This window comes from Neolamprologus multifasciatus, chromosome 7 (assembly GCF_963576455.1).
Source record: "Neolamprologus multifasciatus chromosome 7, fNeoMul1.2, whole genome shotgun sequence".
NCBI classification, from domain to species: Eukaryota; Metazoa; Chordata; class Actinopteri; order Cichliformes; family Cichlidae; genus Neolamprologus; species Neolamprologus multifasciatus.
The window spans coordinates 62,730,839-62,746,359 of NC_140445.1; the positions used below are offsets into that span (position 1 = coordinate 62,730,839).

Genomic DNA, 15,521 nt, shown 5'->3' on the forward strand with positions numbered 1-15,521 from the left:
AGATTTCCCTGGTAGCCATGGAAACGACAACGGCGTTCAGTTTCTCAGTGAGGAAGAGGCGGAGTGATTTTCCTCTTGTAATGTTTTTATTTAGCGGACCATGGAGCTCCCGGAGACACTTAGAAAACATTTAGAAGACTTTTCTCGCAACGTTTTGTTTGACCAGAGTCGGACGGAGTCTTCCTCTAAAGACCGCGACGCGTTTTTGGCACACGGTGAATGCAGCTAACGTTACTGATGAATTAGCATTGGTGTTAGCATTGATGTAGCTGCACTAATGGCTGTTGTTTACTCAAACTAAGCTTTCCAGTAGTTTATTTGCACTTAGGTTGCTTATTCGGTTCGTGCATGTTCTGCTGTTTGTATTTGTTTTCAGACAATCGAGTTCTTTCAAGCCTCCAGCTCCAGATGTCTCTGTACTTTAACATGTGGTTCTTCCCCTGGTGGTGGATCAGTGAAACTGTAATGCTGCAGCTTAAGGTATTATGCCAACATAATTCTGGTTTACAGTCTTGACCCTTTCTACTCTTATTTAGACTGTTATGCACCTTTCTGTGGTATGCTGGATTTCAGCATCAGGGGTCCACCCTGTAAAGGTCGCCAGTGTGTCACTGGACTAACAAAGAAAGACAGACAACCATTCACAGCTACAGTCGATTTAGATTCAATAAATAACCTAACCTCACTAACTGCATGTGTTTTGACTGTTGGTAGTACCCAGAGAGAACCCACACAAACACAGGGGGATCATGCAAAGTCCACACAGGACCTTCTTCCTGTGAACCAACAATGCTAACTACTCTACCATCTGCTGCATAGTTTCCTGGTCATGGATCCAAAGTGTGAATTTGATGATCACCAGACCACTTAGTTATTACTTTTTCCCTTGTGACATGGTGCTCCATCCTGTCATGCTGGAAACTCCACAGGTGCCTGAAGGTCTCCCAGGTTAACATGTCGAATGTCTTCTGCAAAGCTACCCTGTGCCCGAGGTACTAAATTAAAGCCCCTAAGTTACACAAATGTTTGTGGGATACAATGAACGTGGGCACAAATTAAAGGGAATGACGCTGCAGTAAATCCTGGAAAACTTTCAACTGGGTGCTCAGATTTTGTTTTAGTGTTTTTTGTTAATTATTTGTGAGAACCACATGAAACATGTAGCTCACCACTGAGGCATAAATGGTTACTGGACAAAACAGCAACTGAAATAACAGTAAATACCAATTTTAAAGGTTATTGAGACAAAAAGGAGAATACATGATAGCAAGAAGACTATCATGTATCAAAAATTACAAACCTTGGCTTCCTTTTATACTCAGTGTAATTATTTAGCAAAAATCACATTCAGTTAAAAATATGTTAAATGTATTTGACCTTTTAGTAGTACTGTGTGCCACGTTTTCACGTTTTTTTGTCCCAGTTTGTTAGGAAACTGTAATCTTACCAATAAAAACATTCCAGAATACACAAGTGGTTATGAAGAGGAGCAGAAAAAAAAAAATCACATCATACGTTTAAAAGCAAGGATGTGGAAGAATGAACAAGATTTAACATTTGAGACACATTTGGCACTTTGCAAAATTTTTATATTTCAGTTGCTTTAAAGTCAACACATAAATATTTTTTGAGTGTTTTCAGCTGGACATAAAATCCCAAAACAGTAATATCTGACTTTTTCGATACTTATTATTTAAAAAAAGTAAATCTGAATATGAAACAGGAAATTTGCATAAGTCTGTGAAGGTTCTCAGTCATCCAGGTCATCGTAGTCAAAGGAGCTTGCAAAGAAAAGCGTCTGGACTTCTTTAAGTTACTTGAAGACGTTTCACCTCTCATCCGAGAAGCTTCTTCAGTTCTAAGATCAAATGGTGGAGAGTCCCAGATTTAAACCTAGTGGGAGTATCCCCCCACACAATGAGCTCATCCGAAACTCTGGCTGATTGGGACCCAAACACAGTTTCACACCTTGGCTCAGGCGATTAGAGGATCATCAGGGGGTCCTTTTGTCCCTCTGTGGGGGGAAACTCCCACTAGGTTTAAATCTGGGACTCCCCACCATTTGACCTTAGAACTGAAGAAGCTTCTCGGATGAGAGGTGAAACGTCTTCAAGTAACTTAAAGAAGTCCAGACGCTTTTCTTTGCAAGTTCCTTTGGCTACGAAATTTGCATAAGTTTATCTCAGAGTGTAGCATTTTTTAAAAAAACATTACAAAGTGGATACAAGTTTTAGTGTTAGACTATAAACTGTGTTGTTTGGCTTGTTATTTCCACCAGTATCCTGCTTTGTCAGACTACTACAAAATCATCCTTGTTACTATTCTCATCCTGATGACGCTGATCGAGGCTATTCGACTCTACCTTGGTTATGCCGGGAACTTGCAGCAAAAGGTGCATTTATACATTCACATATGAAATAAGGATATTTGTATAATTATATGTAAAGAAACCCAGTGAGTGGACGGCAGAGAGGGAAACTTGTCAAATGACTGTGTTTGTTGAAGGTCCCAGAGCTGGCTGGATTTTGGCTCTTGAGCGTCCTGCTGCAGTTTCCATTAATCCTGTTTCAGCTCTTTAATGAAGCCATCCTCGTTCAGCCCCTGGAGAGAGGTGTTCACATCGTCCTTGCCTTATTCATACTCACACAGGTATGGTAAGTTGCATTGTCCACATTTTCAGAATTTCATAGCTACATTTATTAACACTGATTTTATCCCTGAATGCTCCCAGGCCATTTTTGGTTTTGTTGCGCTCCGCGACGTGGTCAGACACACAGAAAGCCAATTTCATCTGCGACAGTTTGACTGACTTCTCAAACTCTGACGTCCACATCTGGACACATCTGGGCAAAACCTCTGCACACCTCACATCTCCAGGGTCACAGGCTGACAACAAGAAACTGTCACAGTTTGTCTTAGACATGCTGCATGGGGTAGCTGCTACTCAAGATCCGTTATTGAAAATAGGGGATTTTTAACATATATTTTTTGTATTTTATTAACATTTATTTTATTAATGTTTTCACATTTTGCATTAAAAAAAAACATGAACATGATGTGAATCCTTTGTCGTTTGTTAGAAAGATCCAAAGATGACGATTTTTCAGCCATAAATCAGGTCTTTATCAGGGCCATTAACATTAAGCAAAAAGGAAAAAAAGTGATTAAATTCAGAGTCTATTTATTTATTTCACGTTTAATAAGAGTCATTTTTAACTATTCCTGGAGTTTTCCCTTCCCTCTGATCCATACTGAGTATTTTTTTCTATGGTTTCTTTTGTAAACAACTGTTGAAGTAAAAAATAAAAAAAATTCCATCACTGACTTGAATAAATTAAGTGTGTACTTCTCAGATTAGAGGTTTTCGCTTGTGCAAGGCTGACTGTGATGTCCTTTTGACCGTTACTTCTTGTGGAGTCACAGTTGTATGGCTTTCTTCTCCAAAGTGATAGAGCCTAATGTTCTTAGCCTGAAGCACGCTGACTGTGTCACTCTGTGGACGTGGAAGTTGCTCTCTCATGGGGGATGAAGAAATACCCCCGTGTCTTTTGTCGTTGCTTTTTCTGAGGAAATTGAAAAAGGAGAGACCAGGGTTTAAATGAACAATGCTTGTATTATTATCATACTATTTAACAGAAATAATAAATTACAGAATTAAGAGGATAATGGAGAAGTTCACCTTAGTCCTGTTAGGTCCCTAAGCACAGGCACAAAAAATCTGCATGAATCGGGTTCCTTCAGGGAGGTGTCACGAGTATGAGCTTTCAGGTTCTGAACATCATGTCTGAACACTGAATAAAGTCAAAGTAAAGTAAGTAACAGTGATGGGGCTATTTCATGAAAACGTATCACAACAATAACTAACTACAAACTGACTAGTCTTTATTAATATAACAAATGTGCAACCCAACCTTCTGAGGAATTGTCTTCTTCCCTTTTATACCCTTTGGTCTCGGTCATTTCTGTGCGCGAGGTCTCTTTTGCATCAACGTAATGTGAGAGCCATGAAGAGCTGTCTCTAAAAATGTGCCTGCCACTGAATTTGTTGTTGTTGAGACTTGTCAGTAGATGCCTTCTTGGAATAATTTCTGGAGACATATTCACATAGGTGAATTTGGGAGATCTGTCACAAAAGAGACACAACACTTCTCAATCTTTAGTTCTGTTTAAAGATAAAGATATAGTAAGATTGTGAGGTTTACCCGTGGCCCGATGTAAGCAAAGGAGGCAGCCCTGAAAGGGGAAGACAAGTTTCACTACAGAGGAGCGACAATTTGATACAAACTTGAATTGACTGACTTTTTAACATTAGTAATAACATAATTTAGTTCCACCTGAAAGAAGTGTACAGACAGACAAACCTTTGTAGAATTTGTAGGGGGTAAAAGACTGGCTGTGGACGTGATGTTGATGCTGGCTGGACTTTATGATTTTTGATGACGGTGGAATGAGAGCCGTGAGGTTCAGTGGGGGAGAGCAGTGCCCCGGCTGTCCTGTCTCCATGTCCGGATCACCTGTAAAGTAAGTCAAGCAAGCGCTCCACATTAGTTTGGAAATGCTTTGACCTTTACCTGCAAACTGAATCTCCAAAATAAACCTTACCTTTGTGGGGTGAAGCACCGGTGTATTTGCTGTGAAGTGGGCGTGGTTCTGGACTGTAACGTAGATCTGAGTTTTCCTGATTGACAAATTTGAAATGAAAGATTATGGTCTGCTCCAGGTATTGCAAGACATCTGCAGATTCTCTGTGAATTATTAGTGCTTACAAAAGGCAGGTTTATGGTTGATGCATAAGGCTTCAAATGAATGACTGTCACATGATCACCTTTACATGCCTGCCACAGCCTCACCTGACTGACCTCACCATGGTGAGTGATTGTAGGACCTTTTCTCATCAGAGTGTTTACCTTAAAGGAGGAAACAGTAAGGATCAGTAAATGTCTTCATCTGTTTACCAGCCTCAATATTGTAGTGTAGCTGGTATTACTGTGAAGACCACAAACACGTTTGGATGCCGTTTCATACGTGAGGTTTCTTCCTGTGGCGTTCAGCAGGCCTCTTTTGGATGCTCTCTTTGATTGTTTTGTCAGGGGGCACGTCAGGCTCCTGCAAAGATCATCAGTATTGTTTACAGCAGTGATTCCCAAACTGTTGGAATCGTTTGAATTTTAAACGAAACAGGATAAGATGTAATTTTACTGGATAATATCCTTTTGGAGGGGTTCCAAAATCAAACTGAATTTTCTATTGAAATTTCCTTTGGTATCCCAAAGAACCTTTAATGAGGGTTTTGCAATTTTGCTTAAAATTTTTATGAAATAGTAAATTGGATCAAAAGAATAATAGTAAGTACATTTTAATCACCATTATTTTAAGCCCCATTAGTGGCTTGCAAAAGTATTCGGCCCCCCTGAACTTTCCCACATTTTGCCACGTTACAGCCACAAACATGAATCAGTTTTATTGGAATTCCACGTGAAAGACCAACACAAAGTGGCGCACACGTGAGAAGTGGAACGAAAATCATACATGATTCCAAACATTTGTTACAAATAAATAACTGAAAAGTGGGGTGTGTGTAATTATTCAGCCCCCTGAGTCAATACTTTGTAGAACCACCTTTTGCTGCAATTCCAGCTGCCAGTCTTTTAGGGTCTGTCTCTACCAGCTTTGCACATCTACAGACTGAAATCTTTGCCCATTCTTCTTTGCAAAACAGCTCCAGCTCAGTCACATTAGATGGACAGCGTTTGTGAACAGCAGTTTTCAGATCTTGCCACAGATTCTCGATTGGATTTAGATCTGGACTTTGACTGGGCCATTCTAACACATGGATATGTTTTGTTTTAAACCATCCCATTGTTGCCCTGACTTTATGTTTAGGGTCGTTGTCCTGCTGGAAGGTGAACCTCCGCCCCAGTCTCAAGTCTTTTGCAGACTCCAAGAGGTTTTTTTCCAAGATTGCTCTGTACTTGGCTCCATCCATCTTCCCATCAACTCTGACCAGCTTCTCTGTCCCTGCTGAAGAGAAGCCCCCCCAGAGCATGATGCTGCCACCACCATATCTGACAGTGGGGATGGTGTGTTCAGAGTGATGTGCAGTGTGCAGAGTTTTGCATTTTGGCCAAAAAGTTCCATTTTGGTCTCATCTGACCAGAGCAGCTTCTTCCACATGTTTGCTGTGTCCCCCACATGGCTTGTGGCAAACTGCAAACGGGACTCCTTATGGTTTTCTGTTAACAATGGCTTTCTTCTTGCCACTCTTCCATAAAGATCAACTTTGTGCAGTGCACGACTAATAGTTGTCCTATGGACAGATTCCCCCACCTGAGCTGTAGATCTCTGCAGCTCGTCCAGAGTCACCATGGGCCTCTTGGCTGCATTTCTGATCAGCGCTCTCCTGGTTCGGCCTGTGAGTTTAGGTGGACGGCCTTGTCTTGGTAGGTTTACAGTTGTGCCATACTCCTTCCATTTCTGAATGATCGCTTGAACAGCGCTCTGTGGGATGTTCAAGGCTTGGGAAATCTTTTTGTAGCCTAAGCCTGGTTTAAATTTCTCAATAACTTTATTCCTGACCTGTCTGCTGTGTTCTTTGGACTTCATGGTGTTGTTGTTCCCAATATTCTCTTAGACAACCTCTGAGGCCGTCACAGAGCAGCTGTATTTGCACTGACATTAGATCACACACAGGTGCACTCTATTTAGTCATTAGCACTCATCAGGCAATGTCTATGGGCAACTGACTGCACTCAGACCAAAGGGGGCTGAATAATTACGCACACCCCACTTTGCAGTTATTTATTTGTAAAAAATGTTTGGAATCATGTATGATTTTCGTTCCACTTCTCACGTGTACACCACTTTGTGTTGGTCTTTCACGTGGAATTCCAATAAAATTGATTCATGTTTGTGGCTGTAATGTGACAAAATGTGGGAAAGTTCAAGGGGGCCGAATACTTTTGCAAGACACTGTACAATTTAAAAAGAAACTGGAGTAATGAAACAAAATGATGGGGATTAAAATGTACTTACTATTATTTTTTTGACCCAATTTTGACCCTAAAATTGTCCAATAGCCTGTAATTAATAGGAAATAATTTTTGGATGTGTGATGATCAGAGCTATAACTAAATATCTGAGTTGGCTGCAGAAGATTTTCAGATTTTATATTTGGCCCATGTGACATTTCAACACTTAGGTCAGGAGACCATTTCTGACTCTATCTACAATATAAATAATGAAAATTCAAATCTTAAATGGACTTTGACTTTTATTCCAGACTAGATAACCTCAAAATATTTCCTCTTTTGTTCGATCATTTCATTTGTTAATATACATCCAGTCCTGCATTTCAGGCCTGCATCACATTTTTAAAACAAGCTAGGATAAGGGTAAATGTGGGCTAATAACGTCGCAATAATTGCAATAATAAAATAATGATGTGAAATGAGAAAGGTGATATCAATGGGTGACTGTAATCATGATTTGGTATTAAAAAATGAAAAAATTAAAGAATTGTTTAAAAGCAATTGCATATTTCTCCCTCTAAAGTGCATAAAACCATGAAATGGTCTCTAAAAGGCCAGACCAGAAAAAGATTAAATATTTTGAGATAATGGCTAAAATCAAACAAAAGTCAAGGTGAACTTAAGAATCACCAACTTCTTCTTTTATTTAAGATCTGGCTGATTAAAGACTTTTCGTGTTGCTTTTCAGGACCTTTTGCTGTGTTTTGTTTTTTACTCTGTTTGGTCGTCGTCTATTCCTCTCTTTATGACTCCTGAAGTGTTTCTTTTTTTTCGTCACTGGAGTTTGCTGTGACAGAAAACAGAAGCATGTTGTAAACTAACAGAACTTATGACTTAAAACTGATTACTACAGTCAAACAGGTGCTGGAGGCCTCGGTGTATTAGTGCAGTCAGTTTACCTCTGTATATGTTTCTGGCTGGTTCAGCAAATGAAGTGGGAGTCCTTCTGAATCTGAACTATCTGAGCCACTTGTGCTATGAGAGCAAAAGAAAAATGTTTGCATTCAGGCTAATTCAGAAAATATTCTCCCAATCTCACATTGCCCAAGTGTGGTTAGTATGGATAAAATATATATTTTTATCACCTGGTTTCGAGGTCAGAGCTGTTGCCCAAATCTTGGCCCAGTCTTTCTCTGAACTCCTTTTGCAGCAATGCCAATTCTGCCAGACAGTAAGTGATCTCAAATAAAAAGCACAGACAAAATTGAAATAATTGCATACGTATACAGTCACTATATCAAAACACAAGTATCCAGGATTATTATTAACGGTCATACAATAGCAACTAGACTGAGCTGGAGCTTACTATAGTATATGTTTTTATATTTGCTTAATCGCTCACCTTTATTGGATCAGGGTCACAATAGTCCAGGAGGGTGTCACACAGGTGAAACCCCAGGGACTTCAAGTCTTGAGTAGTAAAATGTGTTCCTCTCCTGTCGCCTAAGAGTTCAGCAAATTATAAATCCGCTTAAGTGATATGTGCAAGCTTACAAAAAACATGCACATCTTCAGAAAGTTTTTCACTCACCCAAAGAGGAGCCTCCAAAGGTGGCCTCCATGGTGTAGCTGTTTTTGATGCCAAGTCTCCACATGACGATTCGTCCCGTGCCCTCTTTGCTCTTCTGCACCCGGAATTTACAGCTGTTAAAGGAGAACTAAGAAAAGAACAGTGTATATGAAATATCAAGAGTTTGATAGGTAGTAAACTTGAAGTTTAAATACTAGTGAGTGACAAACAGGTGGGTAAGGTAAGGCCCATACAACCACAGAAAAAAAGTAGAACTTTAATCTTAAAAGTCAGCAACACTGTTTGAAAGCCCTCAGACAAAATACACTTTACCTTATTGCTAGCATTCTTGCTCATCATTAGTGGAAAGACTCTCGCGTGAAGTTTCAGTGTAGAGTCGGCTTTGTTTTTGCAGCCATACATGAAGACATTGTTTTTTCGGCTGTGACCATGAAAATCGCAGTAAAGAACTACATCTCTTTCGGCCAGTAATCTGAGGAAAATGCGGTGTGGCAGAGATTTCAATTAAGAAACAAATTCAGTCAACATTCACAATCAAAAAAGAAAAAATAATTAAAAAATTGTGTATGCACAGGCTGTTTGGTAATCATCATATTTGAAACGTATTGGAAAGCCTGAGGCACTTCAAAGGAGAAATATCTTGAGCTTGATTAAGCAACTCTAAACATGTCAAAAATGATTTTCTTTTTTTTTTTGTTAGCATTTTTTTTTATCAAGTCTAGGGATACTGGTATCGGGTATCGGGGCCGATACTGTAAAATGTGTGTGTACTCATACTCGTAAAAGTTAACCGATACCATGAACCGATACCAACTTATTTCATTAATCAGAGGGTGGCTTGTCATTTCTGTTGTAGTTTTTTAGATTGGCCACTAGGGGGACATCCCTCGCTAAACAGGCACAGGGTTTAGGCGAGTCAGACTGGCGGCTCCAGATAAAAAAGAGAAACTGGAGGCTGCTGTAGCTAGGCTAAACAAAATGTCAGCAGTGTGGAACAGCCAACTTTAACTCAGGTTTTGGAAAAGCAATGAAAAATGTCAAGAGAAAATCCACGGGCAGTTAAAATAACAGAGGCTCTGACTCATTTTATCGCTCTGGATGACCAGCCAATGCCGGTCGTGGAAAACATAGGATTGCACCGTCTTCTCAGCATACTTGAGCTGCGATATGAAATATAATAAATAAACAGAAGTGTTTATTGTTATTCTGAAAGCTCGAGACAGTGCCAATAGTTCAGTGATATTTTGTTAAATTACAATGTGGAGACTTTGCAATAATTTAACAGAAGTGCTTATTTTTCACTTGAAATTTTTTTGTGATCATTTTTATTAAGATTTAATTTTTTATTGGCAGAGAATAAAATAAAACCTGTCTGCATTTGTGTGTGTGTCTGTGTGGTAGAAGTATCGGTTTTTGTACTCTGTATCGGCAAGTACTCAGATCCAAGTATCGGTATCGTATCGGTTTGAAAAAATTGGTATCGTTTCATCCCTAATCAAGTCTCACTTTTCCACCATGTTTCGGGTGTGCCACACAGAAGGAAAGGAATCTCTGAGCAGTGTCCTGTAGTTTCTGTTGAGGTCCCTGCCTGCAAGAGAGCAGCGGTAGTTACCCACCACGACACCATCTGGGTTCAACATTGGGACCACCTGCAGCACCAAAGAGGAGCAAACAAAAATTAGCTTAATTGCCATAATTAAAACTAGAAAAACACAGCGATCTGTAACAATACGTTTAAAAAAACAAGTGTATTATAAAAAATAGGTTTATTATCTTAAATTGATTGTTATCTTCTTTCACAAACAAAAAACAAACACACAGATTTGCAATGTATTTCAGTACGGATTAACACATTAAGCCAGAATAGAGACAACAGGCACCTTAAAAACAAACGTGTCCCTGAGAAGCTGAGCATCATCTGAGTCACCAAGAAGAAAGTTCAGGAATCCCTCCATCATCCAGGATGCATTGGATTCTCCTGGGTGCACCCTGGCTGTCACCACCACAGCCTTCTTGGTCTTGTCGTCCATTCTGTTAGAGTCCTGGGGTGTTACTGTTATCACATACACAGCGTTTCCAGCGAGACTTTGGCACAAGACCCGCACTTTGCAGTATGACCTAACTGTAGGGTTGGAAGTAATACGGCTAAGGTAGCGCTGCAGGCGTGAATATGTGTAGGGGTAGCAGTGGGCCAGGTAGCAGGTGTCTGAATCATAAGGGAACTGGAGAGTCCAGGAGAGCGAGTAAAGGGTGATGCCATCGCTGTTGTTGTCCTTTGTATTCTAAGTGACGCAGAGAAAATATACTTTTAGAAACAATCCTGTCTACAGTCAGACTTTCAATTCAGGCTTTAATCTTTGACAGATTACCTCTACACTATGTTCATACATTTAATTCTTAGCTAATGTTCAAAGGGAGAAAGTGATTGGTTCTGGGAAATAAGGTATCATAGTTAAACTTAATCCAGATGCCACCTACCTGACTGCAGTTCTGGTAGTATTTGATATTTGAACCTGCGCGTTTCCATCCAACACCATTCTCTTCAGCATCCCTCTCTGAGTAGAGGAGCGGTTTCATACCCTGTGAATACAGACTGCTCCTCTTCATCAAGTTAACGATAGTGAAGCCGTAGGTGACGCCAGCTTTTGTGTTCCTGACCCTGAAGTAAAACCACTGCGTGTGCTTTGTTGTGTACATGTCTGTGCGCAGGGTCAGCTCATAGTCATAGGCACCCCTGAACAGGCAAGAAAATATGAGCAGAGATCCAAACTGAACCTAACATTACTCCAAAAGTGAAAATATACAACTGAAAAGAACAATAAACCTGCAGACTCACACTTGGACGGCCTGCTGAAGGTTCCCACTCTCAAACCGTGACTCAAACTTGAGAGTCAGCTCTGACTGACCGACATCATAAAAAGTGGCTCGCTTAATGGGTTCTCTGCTTCCTCCAATACGAGAGTAGGTGAAATATGGGTGCTTAGCAGCTTTAAAGGGTCAGAAGAACAAAAAAAAAAAAAGAAACACTAAATTTACTTAAAGCTTTAAGATGCACTGAATTTACATTGTTTTTTCAGAGAATAGTGACAGTATACAGTATATAACTTAAAGTACATATGAAATAACCTGGAAGTGCAAACATAAATCCCAATGATGACAGTTAAGAGTTACCATGGTCAATGCAGAATACCACCTTCCCCCTCTCCTCTCTGACTGGCATGGGTGTCCTCTCATATCCTGTGCACTGATAGAAGGGCTCTGGCTCTGGTGGGTCCCACTCTAGAAAATACACTCATTTTAAACAAGGGAATGCCAAATTTCTGCTCAACATATTGTTGGTATGGTTTTTATTCTTACCACTAAAAAAACCCAGTGACATCAAAGTTTTATTGAGATGAAGCATTACCTATGTGATGGATAATGTCGCTGATGACCTCACACTCTATTGGCCAGCGGATGCCGCATGAGAAGTTGACCAGTTCTGGTGGTGGCCTGAGACTTATAACAGGTCGTCCACCACTGATGGTAACGAGTAGCTGTGTGGTCCTCAGCTTCTGACTTAGGTCTCTACATACTGAGTGGGAACATGAAACACACCTTTAATGCTATTTTAACAATCATGCTGTTTGCTACAATCTTCATCATGTATGCCCACTTGCCTCATGGGGTTTGCGCTGACAGATGCAGTTATCTCATTTATAAAACAGCGCTTTTTAAAATATATAAAGATGTAAAACTGAAATGAGATGACCATGCTTGCTTTTCAAAAGTTCCTTACATTGACACTCGTGTATCAGCAACATTTAGGCTACATACATGTTAAACAATAACACCCTTTATGAAAACAGCTTACACTGCTTCATCTTTGTCAGTTCCTCATCATCTTCATCTGTGCGGGAGTAACTGGTGTCTGCTGTGTCCAGCTGGTGGGCAGTTCCACAATTCCTAACAGCAGAGCTGACCATGGTTGATGTTTTCTCTGCCTGGTCAGGAAAATATAAGTAATCAGTGCTGGATCAAATTTTAACCAATAAACATATATAACTTAGCACCTGAACCAATACTGGTTTGTAATCAAGACAATATAAAATAAAAAAATTTCAACATCTTCTAGTGGATGTTTTCAGTTATGCTGTTTTCAGGTCTTTCCGTCGGTCGTTAGCTGTTACATACATAGAGTTCAGAAGTTTACATACACTCATCACTGGAATGAAAGTCATGGGATTTTTAGGCTTTTAATAATTTCTTTGAGCAATGTTTTTTTGTGTATGTGTGTGTTTAGGATCATTGTCCTTTTGGAAAGGCTCATTGTGTTTTAAATGTCTAGCTGTTGTTTTTAGCTGAAGAATTTGGAGGTAGTCCTCCTTATTTCACTCACTTTGAATAACGTACCAGTACCACTGGCATTAAAACAGCCCCAAAGCATGACGCTACGAACACCATGCTTGACAGCTGGTACAGAGGGCTTAAGTTTGAAAGTTTCACTCCAAATATATACTTGCCATTATGGCTAAATAGCTAACTTGCTAACTTGTCTGAACATAAAACTTTAGATTTCCTGTCCTCAGTATGACTGTTTGGGTGTTTTTCCACACCTTGGGAAAGTGGTGACACATCAGCATAATTTGAACTTATGTACAACTGTTTATGTTAAAGTGTGTCTGTATACTTTCTGACCCTGTGTCTGGAATACAGAAAATCCTAAATAATTTTCATTTTTAAATTCTTTAATAATATAGGCTGTACAATCATTCCAGCCTGGAAAAAGAAAAGTTCAAAGAATTCATTAAACCCCCACCCCCGAAAATTACCATTTGGTTTATTTTATTTGGCTTTATTTAAGCCCATGATAAGTGTATATAATCTTCCATCCATCCATCCATTCGCTTCTCCTTTTCAGGGTCACGGGGGGCACTGGAGCCTATCCCAGCTGTCATAGGGCGAGAGGCGGGGTACACCCTGGACAGGTCGCCAGTCTGTCGCAGGGCCAACACACAGAGACACCATTCGCACTCACTTTCATTCGTAATTTGGATTATCCAGTTAACCTATCCCCACAAGCTGCATGTCTTTGGACAGTGAGAGGAAGCCGGAGCCACGCAAACACGGGGAGAACATGCAAACTCCACACAGAAAGACCCCAGCCTGATGGTGGAATTGAACTCAGGACCTTCTTGCTGTGCGGCAACAGTGCTAACCACCGTGCCACCGTGCTGCCTAAACTTCTGACCTAATCTTCTGACTGTATAATTTCAAATCAAAGCAACAGATCAAAACCAGCTGATACCCCCCATTTTCCTACAAAGAGACACAACAGGATCTGATCTGATACAGGATCTTCCACCATTGGTAGTCCAGGACAAATCACTGCAATACTTTCAATGACAAAAATGTGTTTTGCCCGTGTGTGCAACCTGTATCAGAAAAATATGACCAAAAGACAAAAACAGTTATTTTGTACATTTCAGTAGTGGTTTCTCACGTCGTTTAAATTCCAAAGGAAATGTTCATTCTTTTGGTTTTTCATATAGTTCAGTTTTAATTGATTTTTAGATTTGATTAGATCTTTACAGTTTAGTTTGAATATCAAGACCCCGCACCCCATCTTTTTCCCCTTTATTTCGTCAGGGTCATTTTTCACAAAGGGTTAGGCCTGGCTTTTGTTTAAAAAAGATCTACCAAATCAAACACGTACAACTGCCCGCTCTGGCGACCCCTTGTGAATGAGTAGCTGTATCAGAGCTCTGCTTTAGTAAACTAAAATAACATTTAACCTAAACAAAGAAACTCCAAATTACCTGTGTAGGTTTGAGTGTAGAATCTCTCACGGGGATCTTAACCTGGCATTCCTGCATGAAGACAGCAACTTAAAACCCTTGTTCACTACATTTTCGAGCGTGTAAACGCCACTGCTATCGTTAGCATACATTCTTTGGCAGCTTGCTAACATTTCTGACCGTGCTAGAACTTTCTACGTTTATCACACTCTGACGGCCACTTACCTCGCTCATATTTGATTGTACCACGGCCCCCCGGCGAAATATAAGCGTACTTTTTTTTAGAGGTAAGTAAGACTACATCGAACAACCTTTTTCGGGGGACCTGACTTTGCTAAGCAACCAAAAGCCTCAACACCAAAGTTGCCATGGAAACAGGTAACTTACTGAAAAAATCTAGGAAATGCGCGATGATGATGTCGATAAGAAAAAAAAAAACTTTGTGTAAAATATTACATACATTTTCAAAATAATTTTATAGTTACAAATAATAACAATATAATATTAATAGTAACATTATTATAAGATTAATAATAATAATAATAACATTACATGGCAGTACGGTGACTAGATTACCCTCTTTATACGGGACTGCACAGCATTTTTAGTCTTTGTCCCCCGTCTCACATTTCGGCTGGACCGTTGAATAGTCTGGCTTTTATCCATGGTCTATGAAGGGAAGGCTTTTTATTAGCCTAGGCTATAATGCCACTCACCAGGAAAAGTAAAAAGTCACTAAAAAAGTCAAAAGCTCTGCAGATCTCGTTGAATATGATGAAAACAACCACAAAATCAGTTTAGTATACCTCTCAGCATTCTTCATGTGCCCAACTTTGTCCCTCACGGCGTTTAGCCCACATTTAGTTTGTTGCCATCTGGTTACCCTGCTCTGGCAGATGCCTTTCTACCAGATATTGTATTATAGAGGGGAATAAGATGTGATATTAAAGATTTCTTATATCTGTCCAGACCTGAATCAGTCTGTTAGGGAAGATGCTCCACTGCCTGTCCAGTGGTGCAGAGGATGGTCAGGATTACCTATAGTGGAGAACAGTTTCTCCATAGCGAGCTCTTCTGATATGTTTATTCAGTATGTGGGTATCATCAGCTCTGATCCTGTTCCCCCAGCAGACCACAGTACAAACTTCACTCACCACTCTTGAGTGATAGAATGCTTCCATCTCC

General features: G+C 40.0%; 2 protein-coding genes across 7 annotated transcripts; one reads left to right on the forward strand and one right to left on the reverse strand.

Annotated features, from left to right (window-relative positions):
• The first annotated feature begins 2 nt into the window (after positions 1-2).
• tmem17 (transmembrane protein 17) lies at positions 3-3,056 on the forward strand. Its single transcript, XM_085166603.1, has 5 exons — positions 3-215; positions 377-480; positions 2,279-2,392; positions 2,506-2,649; positions 2,732-3,056. The coding sequence occupies exons 1-5, from the start codon at positions 101-103 to the stop codon at positions 2,807-2,809; spliced, it is 555 nt and encodes a 184-aa protein (XP_085022729.1). The 5' UTR covers positions 3-100; the 3' UTR covers positions 2,810-3,056.
• agbl2 (AGBL carboxypeptidase 2) lies at positions 2,928-14,765 on the reverse strand. 6 transcript variants are annotated; one of them, XM_085166554.1, is made up of 23 exons: positions 14,562-14,765; positions 14,358-14,408; positions 12,413-12,542; positions 11,966-12,133; positions 11,731-11,838; positions 11,396-11,546; positions 11,038-11,293; positions 10,440-10,841; positions 10,066-10,208; positions 8,872-9,031; positions 8,560-8,686; positions 8,371-8,471; positions 8,114-8,208; positions 7,928-8,003; positions 7,744-7,815; positions 5,026-5,106; positions 4,818-4,907; positions 4,603-4,678; positions 4,362-4,514; positions 4,203-4,233; positions 3,912-4,123; positions 3,680-3,791; positions 2,928-3,563 (listed from the first exon to the last, which is right to left on the reverse strand). In XM_085166554.1, the coding sequence occupies exons 1-23, from the start codon at positions 14,568-14,570 to the stop codon at positions 3,350-3,352; spliced, it is 3,018 nt and encodes a 1,005-aa protein (XP_085022680.1). In that variant the 5' UTR covers positions 14,571-14,765; the 3' UTR covers positions 2,928-3,349. The 6 variants fall into 6 exon arrangements, with proteins under 6 accessions (XP_085022680.1, XP_085022681.1, XP_085022685.1 ...); XM_085166555.1 differs by having other exon boundaries at positions 4,851-4,907; positions 7,720-7,815; positions 14,562-14,762; XM_085166559.1 differs by having other exon boundaries at positions 7,720-7,815; positions 14,562-14,628.
• Positions 14,766-15,521: the final 756 nt, after the last annotated feature.

Coding starts and splice junctions, on each gene's coding strand:
- tmem17 (XM_085166603.1), top strand. CDS start 101: ATGGAGCTCCCGGAGACACTTAGAAAACATTTAGAAGACTTTTCTCGC. Junction 216..376: donor CGACGCGTTTTTGGCACACG/GTGAATGCAGCT, acceptor ATTTGTTTTCAG/ACAATCGAGTTCTTTCAAGC. Junction 2,650..2,731: donor CCTTATTCATACTCACACAG/GTATGGTAAGTT, acceptor GAATGCTCCCAG/GCCATTTTTGGTTTTGTTGC.
- agbl2 (XM_085166559.1), bottom strand. Junction 10,842..11,037: donor ACTACCAGAACTGCAGTCAG/GTAGGTGGCATC, acceptor TGCGTCACTTAG/AATACAAAGGACAACAACAG. Junction 3,792..3,911: donor AGAAGACAATTCCTCAGAAG/GTTGGGTTGCAC, acceptor GACTTTATTCAG/TGTTCAGACATGATGTTCAG.